At 35.2% G+C, this 13,074-nt stretch overlaps 1 protein-coding gene across 2 annotated transcripts in view; it reads right to left on the bottom strand.

Moving 5' to 3' along the window:
• Positions 1 to 13,074, bottom strand: part of Tyr (tyrosinase) — an 84,262-nt gene that overhangs the window by 47,053 nt on the left and 24,135 nt on the right. Inside the window, exon 3 of one of the 2 annotated variants that reach the window (XM_021663673.2) lies at positions 3,953 to 4,100. The exons of the other annotated variant lie outside the window; for it this stretch is intronic. Coding sequence (XP_021519348.1) covers positions 3,953 to 4,100 — 148 coding nt within the window. The remainder of the gene's footprint in view (positions 1 to 3,952; positions 4,101 to 13,074) is intronic. 2 annotated transcript variants of the gene reach the window in all.

Consider the following 13,074-nt stretch of genomic DNA (forward strand, 5'->3'; position numbering starts at 1 on the left):
GATTTTTCTACACACAAATGGCAAGCCTCGGAGAATTAGTGAACTGGTGTTACCAGTACTGGAGAGCCCAGAGGAAATAGCAAATAGAGACTATGTAGCCACTTTTAAATGTCCTGCTTACTCCTTAGAAGTTAGTCTTTGCATACTGTATTGTAATTTATAAAATTGAGACATATTTTACCGAAGAAGGTGAGACCACAAACATCATTTTGTATGTGAGGAGACTTAGGCCCAGAAAAGGTCCAACAGCTTTCCCAATCCAATCTCACGTAAGGATCACTGAGCAGCACCAGAACTTTCTCCTGGGCTCTGACTCCAGGGCTCATGTTTTGCTATCACATGATTTCTCTTTAGTTTTAGAATCCAGGATTTTAAACAGGAGCTACTACAGGTGAGCATCTTATCCTGCTCTTTTTCATCTGTCTCACTTGGTTCCTCAGCCTGTGTGTTTACAGTCTTACTGTTATGGTCAATGACATCAGACAAGGGTTTGAAAATCAGTTAAAATGCCAGGTCTAATCCGAGAACTAGAACTGGCATACAGACTTATCTTGGTCAGTCTGGTTTCAGATTGCCAAAGTTTCGTAGTTCATTCTACTTGGATGGTGTCTTTCTGTAGCAACCACATGACATGGCAACTGTTAAAACAATCGCTCTACCGATAATTTCAGTTTTTCCATTAGTGGAAAAGTATTTTCTCTTTGTTTAATAACACATATGCCTTATATTAAGTATTTTGTGAAACAGATAGGGAGATTTAAACTCTTTAATTCCATTTATTTATCTATAATATAGTGACATGACACTTAATTGGTAAGATGGCAGAATCTGTAGGTATTAAATGAGTCCCTTTATGCAACACACATAGAATTAATAATAGCTAGTTTTTAGAATAAATATTACTGTGCTCTTAATGTTTTAGTGATTTCTATAATAATTGGAACTAATATGAACCTTCTTTAGCTACAAATGTCATTATAGGTTTTGTTAGCTGTCGACTGAACAGTTTTACTCCCAAATGCTACCAAGAAAAACTGTATCTATGTGTGAAGAAGTCTACAATTATAGGTATATTTTATAAATAGTGAATATTTGCTTTGTGACAATCACAGTATTAGTGCTTTAAGCTCAGGGGCTGAGAGGTTGCCTGTGTGTCTCCTAATGATCTATTTTTCACTCCCACATGTTTTTGCCTAGTAAGTCACAACTACCACAGAAACTGAATTTCCTTGCATATTACTTAATTTACATTATATAGATTGAGTGGAGCCATGTGGAGATGAGAAATATGTAGTGATTGCTGCCTGCTCAAGTCTAGTATGGCATATATGAATAAAGAAGTTATTTACGTTTAATGAATCTATACATAGTTGGATGAATGTGTGCAGAGTTGTGCTTGCTTTTGAACATACAAAGCCTTGAATTGTTAAGTGAGCAGCAAAACAATGTCTTTTTTTCTTTTCCCAGATATTTATCTACCATCTGTGCTACCCACCAAAAATTCATTATTTCCTCAGTAAGTCATAATTTTCTCAAAGGTTGAAAATGGAAACATTTCTACCGAAGTAAATCAAATCAACGTAAGGCATGGATTTGTAAGCCTTAACACAGATAGAGAATTTCCATGCGGGAATTTGGAGAGCAGTCTGTTTGAGAAGTCGGTAGACCCATTTGCATGTGCAGCCAAAATTGTGTCCGGCTGTGCTAAGCTGGGAAGGGATTCAGAAGCCGAGACTAGAGAGATAGCATGTAATATAAACTAGTACTATGCTGCACTTTCATCTGAACTAGCTACTAGAAGTCTTCATTAAAGCAATCTATGAAGAGTAGGCTTTAAAATAAACATGTCACCAGACATCACTTTAATAAAAACTAAAGTAAGAAAAACAAACAGATATTTCTAATATATTTTAAGAGTTGTAGAAAAACAAATGCCCATTTCCTTCCATTCTTTGAGTCTTCAAAATTGACTCTATCGTTGGTTATTATTGAAGAAGGATTTTTATCCATTTATAAATATTAACAAACTGAAAAATGAATAAAATGGTGTTTAACCAAAAAAACAGAAATAGCTTATTTATGTTTGCCTCTTATTTGTTGATAGGTAGATTAATATATATTCAGATAAATATGCAGTTGAAGTAGTGAACATTATGTAGTCCCCATTCCTCATTTTATAATAGAGATAATAATGTAAAGCTCATCAATTAAAAATATATTGGATTATTTTAGTGTTCTATAAATTTCCTATTAGCATGCATGAACTCACTACATTTTATTTTGTGGAAGGACAATGGGAAATACGTTAAGCCAGTGCTTCTATTCAATTTTTTAAATTAGCATATTTTAGTTATACATTGTAATCCTCCATTTATTCTTTCAACTACACATTACATGCTGTCATGCTAAGTACAGAACAAACAAGTCATGAATGATAAAATGAGATTTGAACTAATAATTCAAGATCTGTTTAAATAAACTAGCAATTAGTTTATTATAATACAACGAATTAAGCTCTGTTAAAATAGAGGAGAACACAAATTCCTGAAGACAGAAAATAATTCAATATTTTCCCTGGAGAAATAGAGAGAGCTATATAGAAAGGAATGTACCTAAAATATCCCTTGACTTCTAAGTATTGGAATAGACCATTGCTCCATGCTTACTAACAAGGATAGTTATGAAGAGACTATGGAGTGCCCAATTCATTCTAATTATTTCGTGAATAAATATTGAATGAATGCATAAAAATAAAGAGATCCTCTAAAATATTTTAAGCAGTAATACTACATAAGCTTACTCAACCATTCTTGGTATCATTTATAATATTCAAATGTTTTAAAGTAATGCAGCTGTTGAAGGTGCAGTCAAATTGCTAAGGAATAAGAATATCATAGCTCACTATTATAGGGTATCATTAAAAATTATTTTCTACCTCTCAGGATTGTGACCAAAGTGATATTATTATAATATTTCAATTATGGATGAACCCAGAGGCTGTCAAAAAGGCAGCCATGTCTTGTCTGCGTTGCCTACTATTCACATATATCTGTTTAGTTAGTTTTATAGCTTATTTGCTTTTTATAACCTCCTCATTTTTCATAACATCTCCTAAAGACCATATGTAGAGAAAAGAAAACTCAGAGTATCCCCATGAATTGTCTAAACTCTCAATGATAGTCATTGGCAAATTCTAAATATCAAAAATACTTTACATCCAGTCGTCCATGCTGGCAGTACTGTTCTGTGAAAGTTCTGAAACATTCTATATCAGGATAGATTAAAGCTTATTCACTAAGGCCTAAATGACTAATACCTTTATCTAGTCTTCTTGCATCCACATATTTGTTTGTTTTAAAAATAGAAAGGAGCCAGATAAGATACAAACCATGCAAATTCCTATGTAACAATGTGTCTTTATCTTTTTTATGAAAACTGTAATTTTTTGGTCCTCTGTACACAGTTGATTTTCTATATTCTCGATTTTATTCTTAATCACAAATATCTACATCCTTTCGAAACTTCAGCACTGGGACAACATAGCTTATGAGGAATCAAGGTAGCACTTGGGAGATCTGATTCCTCTATCTTAAGTTAACCTGTAGCTAGAGACTATTATATGATTCAAATTTTATTCCCTTTTCCTACTCTAATATAAAATAAAGGATTCTACACTATCCTAAGATATGTTTGATTCTGACGCCTCAACTGATATTGTAGCCTAACTTGAATTTTTCTCCTTCTTTATCATGCTTTACCCCTTAATGGTTTCTCTTCACTAAATATTACTATAGTAAATCATTTGAACTTTACGCCTTAGCTTATGGTCTCTCAAGATAACCAGCCACTATAATTTTGAAAGTTTGGTATGATAACTTGCCCTAAAGTCACATTTGGCAGTCACATAGATAGCTCATTTAGGTATGTAATTCATAAAGAATTGTCAACCAACCTGTCCACAAAAGCATGATGAAGAAGAAAAATGGGATCATTGGCTGATCCCTGGACTTGAGACATTGTTCCATTCATATAGATATGCAAAGCATTGTGCATGCTGCTCTGAGAAGAATCTGCTATTCCTGTGAGTGGACTGGCAAATCCTGTTGACACAAAGAAAAAATATTTAAATTACTTTACCTTAAAAAATTGAAAATCTAAATGATTATTTCATGTCATCTATAATTATGAAGGAAAACATAATTCTACATACACAATATCAATAAGTAAAGTCATTTTCTGTTCAGATTCTGAATATGTGTTCCGATCTCTCCAGAACTGTTTAGGTTGAGTATATTGTGTGGGGATTTAACTGGTGAAATAGACTGATCCAATATGGATGCCCTCATCTGTGTCTCTGTTAATTCATTTGACTATTTTAAAGTCCTGAGAACCTTTGTAGTAATCAGTGTTCACTCTTATTTAAATATAACAATTTAAAAATATATAAACAGCACATTACAAAAAACAACAACCAGTAGATGAGTCCTTTGCAGCATGTTTGTATCTTCTTGCTTTCTGGTTCTAACAGATATTTTAATTTTGAATCCCGGTTCCAGAAGAAGCATAAAATTTTTGATCAAACTTATTGTCATTCATCTATAATTGTTCTAGGAATAACAGCTCATGATGCTTTTGTTTTTATTTTTTGTAGAACATTCATTTCACATCTAATTAGGACTCATTCTCACAAACAAAATGAAGACTTCATCTCTCTCAGGTCACTGGAAGAATATGCAATACTCTTCACAGTACCTTTTTTTCTACAAGTTTGAGGGCATTTTTTTTCTAAGAAATGGACATTTTTTATTTCATATAACTCAGAATCATTATGTAAAATATATAAATACAGTTTATATAAATTATATAAATATAGTGCTTTGCATTATTGTAGATTTGAAAAAAGCTTAGTACAATAAGGAACTCAGTATGTTTATAGAATGAAACAGAGATTCGAAGAGAAACCTGTTTAATTACAGAGTTTAAGATCTATATTGAAATAGTTTACTGTCTTTCCTATGTAGCACCAAGCCATACAGTCTATCAAGGAAGTGGTTTCACGTGTTTAGCTTTAATCATAATAACTGCATCAAGTGAAATTTTTAGAATTCATTTCTTATATTGTCTCAGATATTTTTAAGAACACCCTAATTATTTTTTTACCAGAGATATAAATAATTTTGAAGAAATCATTCAAAAATATTGCAAAGAGTATAAAAGTTTTAAAGGCTATGGAACTTTTAAAAGTTAACCACCTTTATGATTTAATACTGGCATCTATATTTAAATACCAAACTCACATGTCTCACTATTTTATAGTTACTTTTATGGCTTGCTTAAGTGTGTCTTTTTTTTCCTACAGAATTATTATCTTAAATGTGACAAAATTTATGGTGGATTTACTTTTCAGGTTGATGAAGTCTAAGGATGTACTAATCAAATAAAATTTATGTTGGAGAGGAAGAATAGTCAGGGAGAGCAACTGATATCACAGCAGTAACAGTTTGTCACAGTGTATGGAACACTTAGAAACTGGTAAGAAAATGGATTGTAAACATCCACACTAAGGATGTGAAGTCTATAATGTGGATAGCAAAATCAAAATGTAACATACCACAAATATAAACAATTTTATTTCTCAAATAAAAATAAATTAACCTAATATATTTTTCTGTAACTTTATCATTTTCATTATCCACTTTGGTAACATTGGCAAGAATAGTTGTAATATCTTTGTTTTGGACATCATAGAAGTTTTCACTTACTCTAGAAAATATGATATTAAAAGAAGAAACAAGGGAATGCAAATCAGTCTGGTGATTTCTCAGAAAATTGGAATAGTTCTACATCAAGACCTAGCTATACTACTCTGGGGCATAGATCCAAATAATGCTTGGCCATACCACAAAGACACTTTTTTAGCCATGTTCATAGAGCTTTGTTCATGATAGCAAGAAACTGGAAACAACCTAGATGTCTCTCAACTGAAGAATGGATAGAGAAAATGGGCTAAGGACTGGTCCAGCTTGAGACCTGCCCCATGTGATAGAGCCAACCCCTGACACTATTAATAATATTCTGCTATGCTTTCAGACTGGAGCCTAAGTACATTTACACAATGGGATACTACTCAGCTATTAAAAACAAGTGCTTCATGAAATTTGCAAGCAAACGGATAGAACTAGAAAATATCATCCTGAGTGAGGTAACCCAGACCCAGAAAGACATGGATGGCATGTAATTATGTATAAGTAGGTATTAGGCACAAAGCACAGGATAACCAAACTACAAGGCACAGACCCAAAGATGCCAAGTAAAAAGGAATCCCAAGGGAGCATCCTTGTATCTCACTCAGAAGCAGAAATAAAATAGATATTTGAAGTAGAGAAAGGGAACTGGGTGGGAGAGAGATAGGGAGGGGAGCAGAGCAATGGTGGGATAGAGGTAAGGAAAGGTGAGGAGGGCTGGAAGAGAGAACTGAAATCAATGTGGTGTGTGTGTGTGTGTGTGTGTGTGTGTGTGTGTGTTGGGAGGGGAGTGCATCTCTAGGAGTACAGAGGCTCCCAGGAGTCTATGGTGACAAGCCTAGGCAAGAGTCCTAGCGATGGTAGATATGGAGACTGCAGAGGCCACCTCCTGTAGCCAGGTGTGACATCCAGTGGAAGGAAGGGGACACCAACCCACCCATAAAACCCTTGACCAAAAATTTGTCTTGCCCACAAGAAGTCTAGGCATAAAGTTGGAGCAAAGATTGAGGGAATGGCCAACCAAAGACTGGTCCGACGTGAGACCTACCCCTTCAGGGAGAGCCATCCCCTGCCATTGCTAGCAAGACACTGCTGCTGTAAAGGGTTAGGCAAACCTGGTTTTAACTTCTAAGCTACGTATAAGAAAGATACATAATATTTGTCAATTTAAGTAACTTTTGCCACGCTTTTCTCACTGACATAATATAGGATAACTAAACATGTTTCTTAGGTCATAAAAAATAATTCTAATAGCTAGTGTGAAAGCACATAGCATGGACCTGATACTAGTGGAAGTTTCCTAAGTAACAACTTCTCTCTCTGTGGTCTGGTTGATAAATGAGTTGATAAATGAATGTTCATTTTTGAAGGTGCTAAACAAAATCCTGCCTTTTTGTGTGTGTGTATGGACAACAAAAGTGAGCAATAAGAAAGGCAGTTTCTTGTTTTTGTTTTTTTTTTTTTTTTTTCAGCAAAACCTACCAAGGACCTTTAAAAGTTTTAAAAGTGGTATTTGCAAAGGGACAAATTTAAATGATACTAACATGGCAATAAATTGTTTTCTATTTTACTTCTTCACAGTCCATTTGAAAACAGAAATGTTTACTCCATCAATTGTATTTCTTGTTACATTTTGCCCTTTCAGAAAGAAAGAGTCCAATACTTTTATACAGGCAGGCATTCAAATATCATTCATGTACATAGTCTCATTTGAGTAACAGGATTACTTGACATTCGACAATATTGCTGTTGTCCCAGTTTTACTAATGAGGAAACACCAGTTTATAGAATTTATGTAACACATCTAAATTCAAACTATCACTTGAAGAACAAACAAATTAAACATGACTGTGATTATCTGGAAACCCGTGATCTTTTCCAAATAACAGGCTGGGTTTCTTCAAATAGTTCAGAAATGCCTCAAAAGTGAGATCAAATAATTTACTTTGACTTTTTATATTAAAAAAATCAGAGTCTCAAATGCTTCTGTATTTAAAAGAAAAATGTCCAACAGCGATTGAGAATAACAAAGATAATCTTCTCCGTAAAACCTAAGTGGTTACATGTGAACTTGCCAACACACCTAAGAAATCCTTGTGCTGCGCTTGGAGTGGGTTTGTACACTTGCCATTTTCAAAGCCAGCTGGGTTACAGGAAGGTATGGGATGTTACAGGAAGGTACGGGATGTTAGCATTATAGCATTTGTTTGTTCATAGATTCCTCATGGAGCAACATCCAACAAGCTGGTAGGAACCGTGTTAGCCCCACCAGAGGCCAAAATGGCTCAAAGTTCTTTGCAAATGGCAGCAACGATAGCTCCACAGGTTGAGAGTTGGGCCTTCAAGTTCATTTGCAGTGTTCCTCTGGGAAATTTCAGGAGCGTTTCAAGTGAATGACAATAGGGAGTTTCAATTTGTCAATCTATCTTCTTTTCTCTTTTAATTCTCTCCCAATTCTCCTCTAGAGAGGTTTGGGTTATTTGTTTGTTTTAGATATCAGTGTTTATCTCTGATACCTGGAGATTTGGATTTAATTGTTTTAGAATTGAACTCAGTCACTTAGAGTCTTAAAAGCCCCTAAGTGATTCTAATGTGTAATCGGGGTTGAAATTTACTGAAATTGAGTGAATTGTTCTTTGTTCTCTAAACTTAAACTTACTCTTCAAAATACTTACTTCTGATCATATTATTTACTTCACATGAACTTTTTTTCTATATTTTGACATTAAAAAGGAACAAACATTAATTCTACCTTTAAGATCTCATTGTGTGAATGTATGCTGTGAAATAATAGAGGTAGCTGCTACATATTTTCTTGAAAATGAGTTAGCTACCCTATGGCAGGTAAAGCAAAGGCATTTTCATGTATATTTTCTTGTTTAATTAGACTCCTTTCTTTCCAGGATGTAGGGTCACAGGTGATGCTGTACCTGCTTGATTATGCCTGTTCAGTTTTGAAGTGTGAAAAGACTGAATTTTCACTAGAACAAAGCATACTTAATTTATTTGATTTAGTTTCACCTGCACTATTGTTTAAATTATATTAATAATTCAAAGTGACTTAAAAATAGAAATGAAGAAAGACAACAAGACAACAAATTCATGTTAGTGCCTGTGAGGAGCTAAGTGGCTCTTAGGCCCTTTGACTGACTTTCTTCTCCTTTCTTTGGCTAAGACACTTAGCCGAAGATTCTGAGCTTCCAAACGACAAAGTGATTTTAGGATGTTGTGTTTAATGGTTTGGTACTTCAATGTGTTCATAATTGATATCATATATAGTATGAAAATAAAATGCAGATCAGAACTAATTTCCAGTTTTCTCAAAGAAGATGTGCTCTTAAAGCTATAATGGAATTATCACTTTTGTTTATTAGAACTACTCTTAAGAAAATCAGTGTGTGTGAGTGTGTGTGTGTGTGTGTGTGTGTGTGGGTGTGTGTCTGTGTGGGTGTGTTTGGGTGAATAGGGGTACCACTGTTTAGGTCAAAGAACAAATCTGCGAGCCGGGCCTCCCTGAACAACTTGTCTGCAGCAGAGTATTTTGTTTGCCACTGCCTGCGGAAGGGAGATGACACATGAGCTTTCAGGTGAGCTTCCGTCTCATCACAGGTATACCGAGATTACCGACATACAACTTCTGGCCTTGTGTGGATCCTGGGGATCTCGACTTAGTTTCTAAGGCTTGTGTAGTAAGTGCTTTGTCCTCCGAGCCAACTCCTCTGCCCTAGAAACATCTGTGATTTAATTTAACATACAACTGTTCAATTGCAGAAAACAAATCAAGGAACCACATGTTATAGTGAGTGTAGTGGTTGGAGAATGTTTTTCAACATGCAAATATAGTGGAGTGAAAATCATGAAAATCATGATTTTTTTTTTTTTTTTTAGATTTCAAGAGAGTTGTCACCGACCCAGCAGCACTGATGGTCTATAAGACGCAGATGCTCTGGGTCTCACTGAGAAAAAGACAGTCAAAATTAATGGAGCTTGGCACATGTGGCAGCAAGTGCTGCAGGAAACTTTGATACATATTCGGTTTTGAGATGGTCTTTTCTAATTCTAGTTATTGTAAGTCATGGTAATCTCTATAAACTCAGACAAGTGATTCAGTATAATCCTTCAGTTGTGGTTTTAAATTCTTTCCATAAGCATCAGGCTTGTTTCCTCGAAACTTGGTAACTCCAGTGCTTGTACATTCATTGTTATTTCAAGCATGTTATCAATACACGGTACTCACACAACTGTGTGAAATTATCAGCATATTGATAATTCAGTCTTACAATGAAAGGTAATGAACAATGTATTTACTTAACTTTTTTCTGAAACTAATATCAAGTTGTTAAATGTTTTGTTTTTTAATATTTATAATAGCTTTTTATACCTTAAAATTATTGTTTTTGTCGAGCCTGTATTATACCGCAGTCACTACAAAAACAAAATAAAACAATGACGACAACAAAATAACTCTCAATCCCCCCAAAAAAACCCACAAATTATTAAAAAAAAACCAAAATCTCTGTAAGTAAATTTTTATTTTTATTAATGTTGCTTTCTCCTTCCTGCTCTTCAGTTATAGTCGAATTAATGGTAGCTAGTACATTTGGCATAGTTTATATTTTGTGTTAAAACTCTAATAAGGTATGAATGATAATGATAATTATTTTTGAAGCAAGGGTGGGGAATCAACCATTCCACAACACATTGCCCAAAGTGATTTGTTTGTTTGTTTGTTTGTTTGTTTGTTTTAGAATTTAAAGTCCCCATGTCTTTGGTACAGAGGGCATCCATCATACAAGGACAAATGAGTCCTGATCAACAAGAACTGCTCATACTTGATATATTGAATAATTTTTGAACAACGTGATTGCCTATTAGGTTCATCTGTTTGAATGCTTAGTTCTAATTTGGTAGAAATGTTTGGAAAGGATTAGGAGGTGTGCCTTTGTGGAAAGAGTTGTGTCACTGGGGGTGGAGGGTGAACTTTGAGATTTCAAAATCTCATGACATTCCCAGCTTACTTCAACTCTCTGTATGTCTCTGTCTCCTTCTGTCTCTGTCTCTCTCTACCCTCCTCCCACCTCATGGTTGTACATAAGAATGTAAGTTCTTACCTGCTGCTCTAGTGCCATGTGTACCTGCCTGCTGTATGTTCCCTGCTATCATGGTCATGGACCTGCCCTCCTTCTTTTAAATAAATGAATAAATAAATAAATTTCAATTTATTCAGTATGTTTCTCCACTGTAGCCCCTTCCTCATCTCCTCCTAGTCCCACCCTCCCTTTCTCTTCTCCCTCCCCCATGTCCTTCCCCTAGTACACTGATAGGGGAGGTCCTCCTTCCCTTCTATCTGACCGTAGCCTATCCGGTCTCATCAGAACTGACTGCATCATCTTCAGCTGTGGCCTGGCAAGGCTGCACCCCAGGGAGAGGTGACAAAAGAGCCTGCCACTGAGTTCATGTCAGAGACAGTCAATGCTCCCCTTATTGGGGAACACACTTGGACTCTCAGCAGCCTATGGGCTTCCTCTGAGCAAGGGGTTTTGGTCCTCTCCATGCATGGTCCTTGGTCTCTGCAGGCCTCCCAGGATTCAGGGTTTTTTTGTTCTGATAGTTTCCTTATGGAGTTCTTATCCTCTCCAGGTCTTTCTGTCTCCCTCTTCTTCCATAAGGTTTCTAGCACTCTGCCCAAAGTTTGTCTATGAGTCTTAATATCTCCTTCGATACCCTAGTGGGTAGAGCCTTTCAGATGTCCCCTGTGGAAGGCTCATTATTAAAGCTTAAATTATACATTAATCCCAAAACCTTAATAGTGGGAACCTGCGCACTTTAAACTTAGGCCCCAGTATGCTCTTTCTTCTCTAAGTTGTCTTGGTAATGGCGTCTTCACAGTAACAGAAAAGTAACCAAGACAGTGATTGGAATTTTCATTTTTTTACTGGCATCTGAAAAGCATGTATTTGATGCTTATCCTGATTGTAGAAAATGCCAGTCTCACACAACAAAGAAGAATAGATCTGCAAAGTTCTGACTACCAATTGCCTCTCAGGGCAGGAGTGATTCAGCTACCACATACCATTAAACATCTTCTCACTGTGACTTGGGAAGATTAAGTTCCATTCTTATTGTGCAAGTAACTGAAACTAGGGAATCGAGTGGCATACCATGTGTTCTGTACCTTTAAAATGATAATGCTAGAGCTTTACCCTTAAACATAATTCATGTTTTTTTGAGGAAGTACACCCAGCACAGCATGTGACAGGCAAGCGCTCTACTGCTGAGTTATATTCCTTCCCCCATTTAACAATTTCTATTTTTTTTTACCACACTATAATAAAAGATACTGGTATTATTGTACTTTATTCTTCCATATGGTTTATACTATAGTATGTTTCTGGTTCCTCATGGAGAGTCTAGAATAAAAGGATATTGTTTAATGAGGTTTCAGGTGATAAAATGAAAACTCAAAGAAGCCAAGTGCTTTGTTCTAGATCTGTTAGCGTTGGCATTGTTAGTATGTGAGTCAAGTACGTGCCAGGCTTCAAAGCTCTGGTCTTCATTGTCATATCTTATTTCTCTTAGCTAGGTGAAGCTATTATCTGTGCTAAGAATTAAAATTGGCCATAAATATTCTGTGCAAGTTATGTGTTTCGTAATAGTAACCATGTTCATTGAGATGAAAAACTGAAGTCCTCTTTTCAAATTATACTTTTGGATAGGGAAGACCCTTTGGTGATGAGTCCTTACCTGTATGAACTTTTCAAGGTTCTTGATTAGGATTCTTTACCAAGCAATAGCAGCACTATTTAAAGGACTTTTCCTTGCTTTGGATATGATGATGCCATTATGATCTACTTGTTAAATATATTATAAAAGAAAAACATCTATGTTATATTCAAAACTTATTCCTAGTTTCTATTGAATATCTCTTCAAAGTAATTCATTCTCTATTCTTTTTTGAATAAACAAATACATTTATTTCTTTTTGTATAATATGTATAAATTTTTAGATATAAAGCTAGGCTTGAAGCAATATCTCATGATCTAAGAAGAGTTGGCTAAAAATGGGGTACAGAACTAAACAGAATTCTCAACAGAGGAACTATGAATGTCTGAGAAACATTTAAAGAAAAACTCAACTTCCTTAATCATCAGGGAAATGCAAATCAAAATGACTCTGAGATTCCATCTCACACTGGTCAAAATAAGTAAGATCAAAATCTCAAGTGCCAGCACATGCTGGTGAGGATGTGGAGAATGGGGAACATTCCTCCATTGCTGGTAAGATTGTAAACTTGTACAACCAATTTGAAAAATCAATCTGGTAGTTTCT

Source organism: Meriones unguiculatus, chromosome 14 (genome assembly GCF_030254825.1).
Source record: "Meriones unguiculatus strain TT.TT164.6M chromosome 14, Bangor_MerUng_6.1, whole genome shotgun sequence".
Lineage (NCBI taxonomy): Eukaryota > Metazoa > Chordata > Mammalia > Rodentia > Muridae > Meriones > Meriones unguiculatus.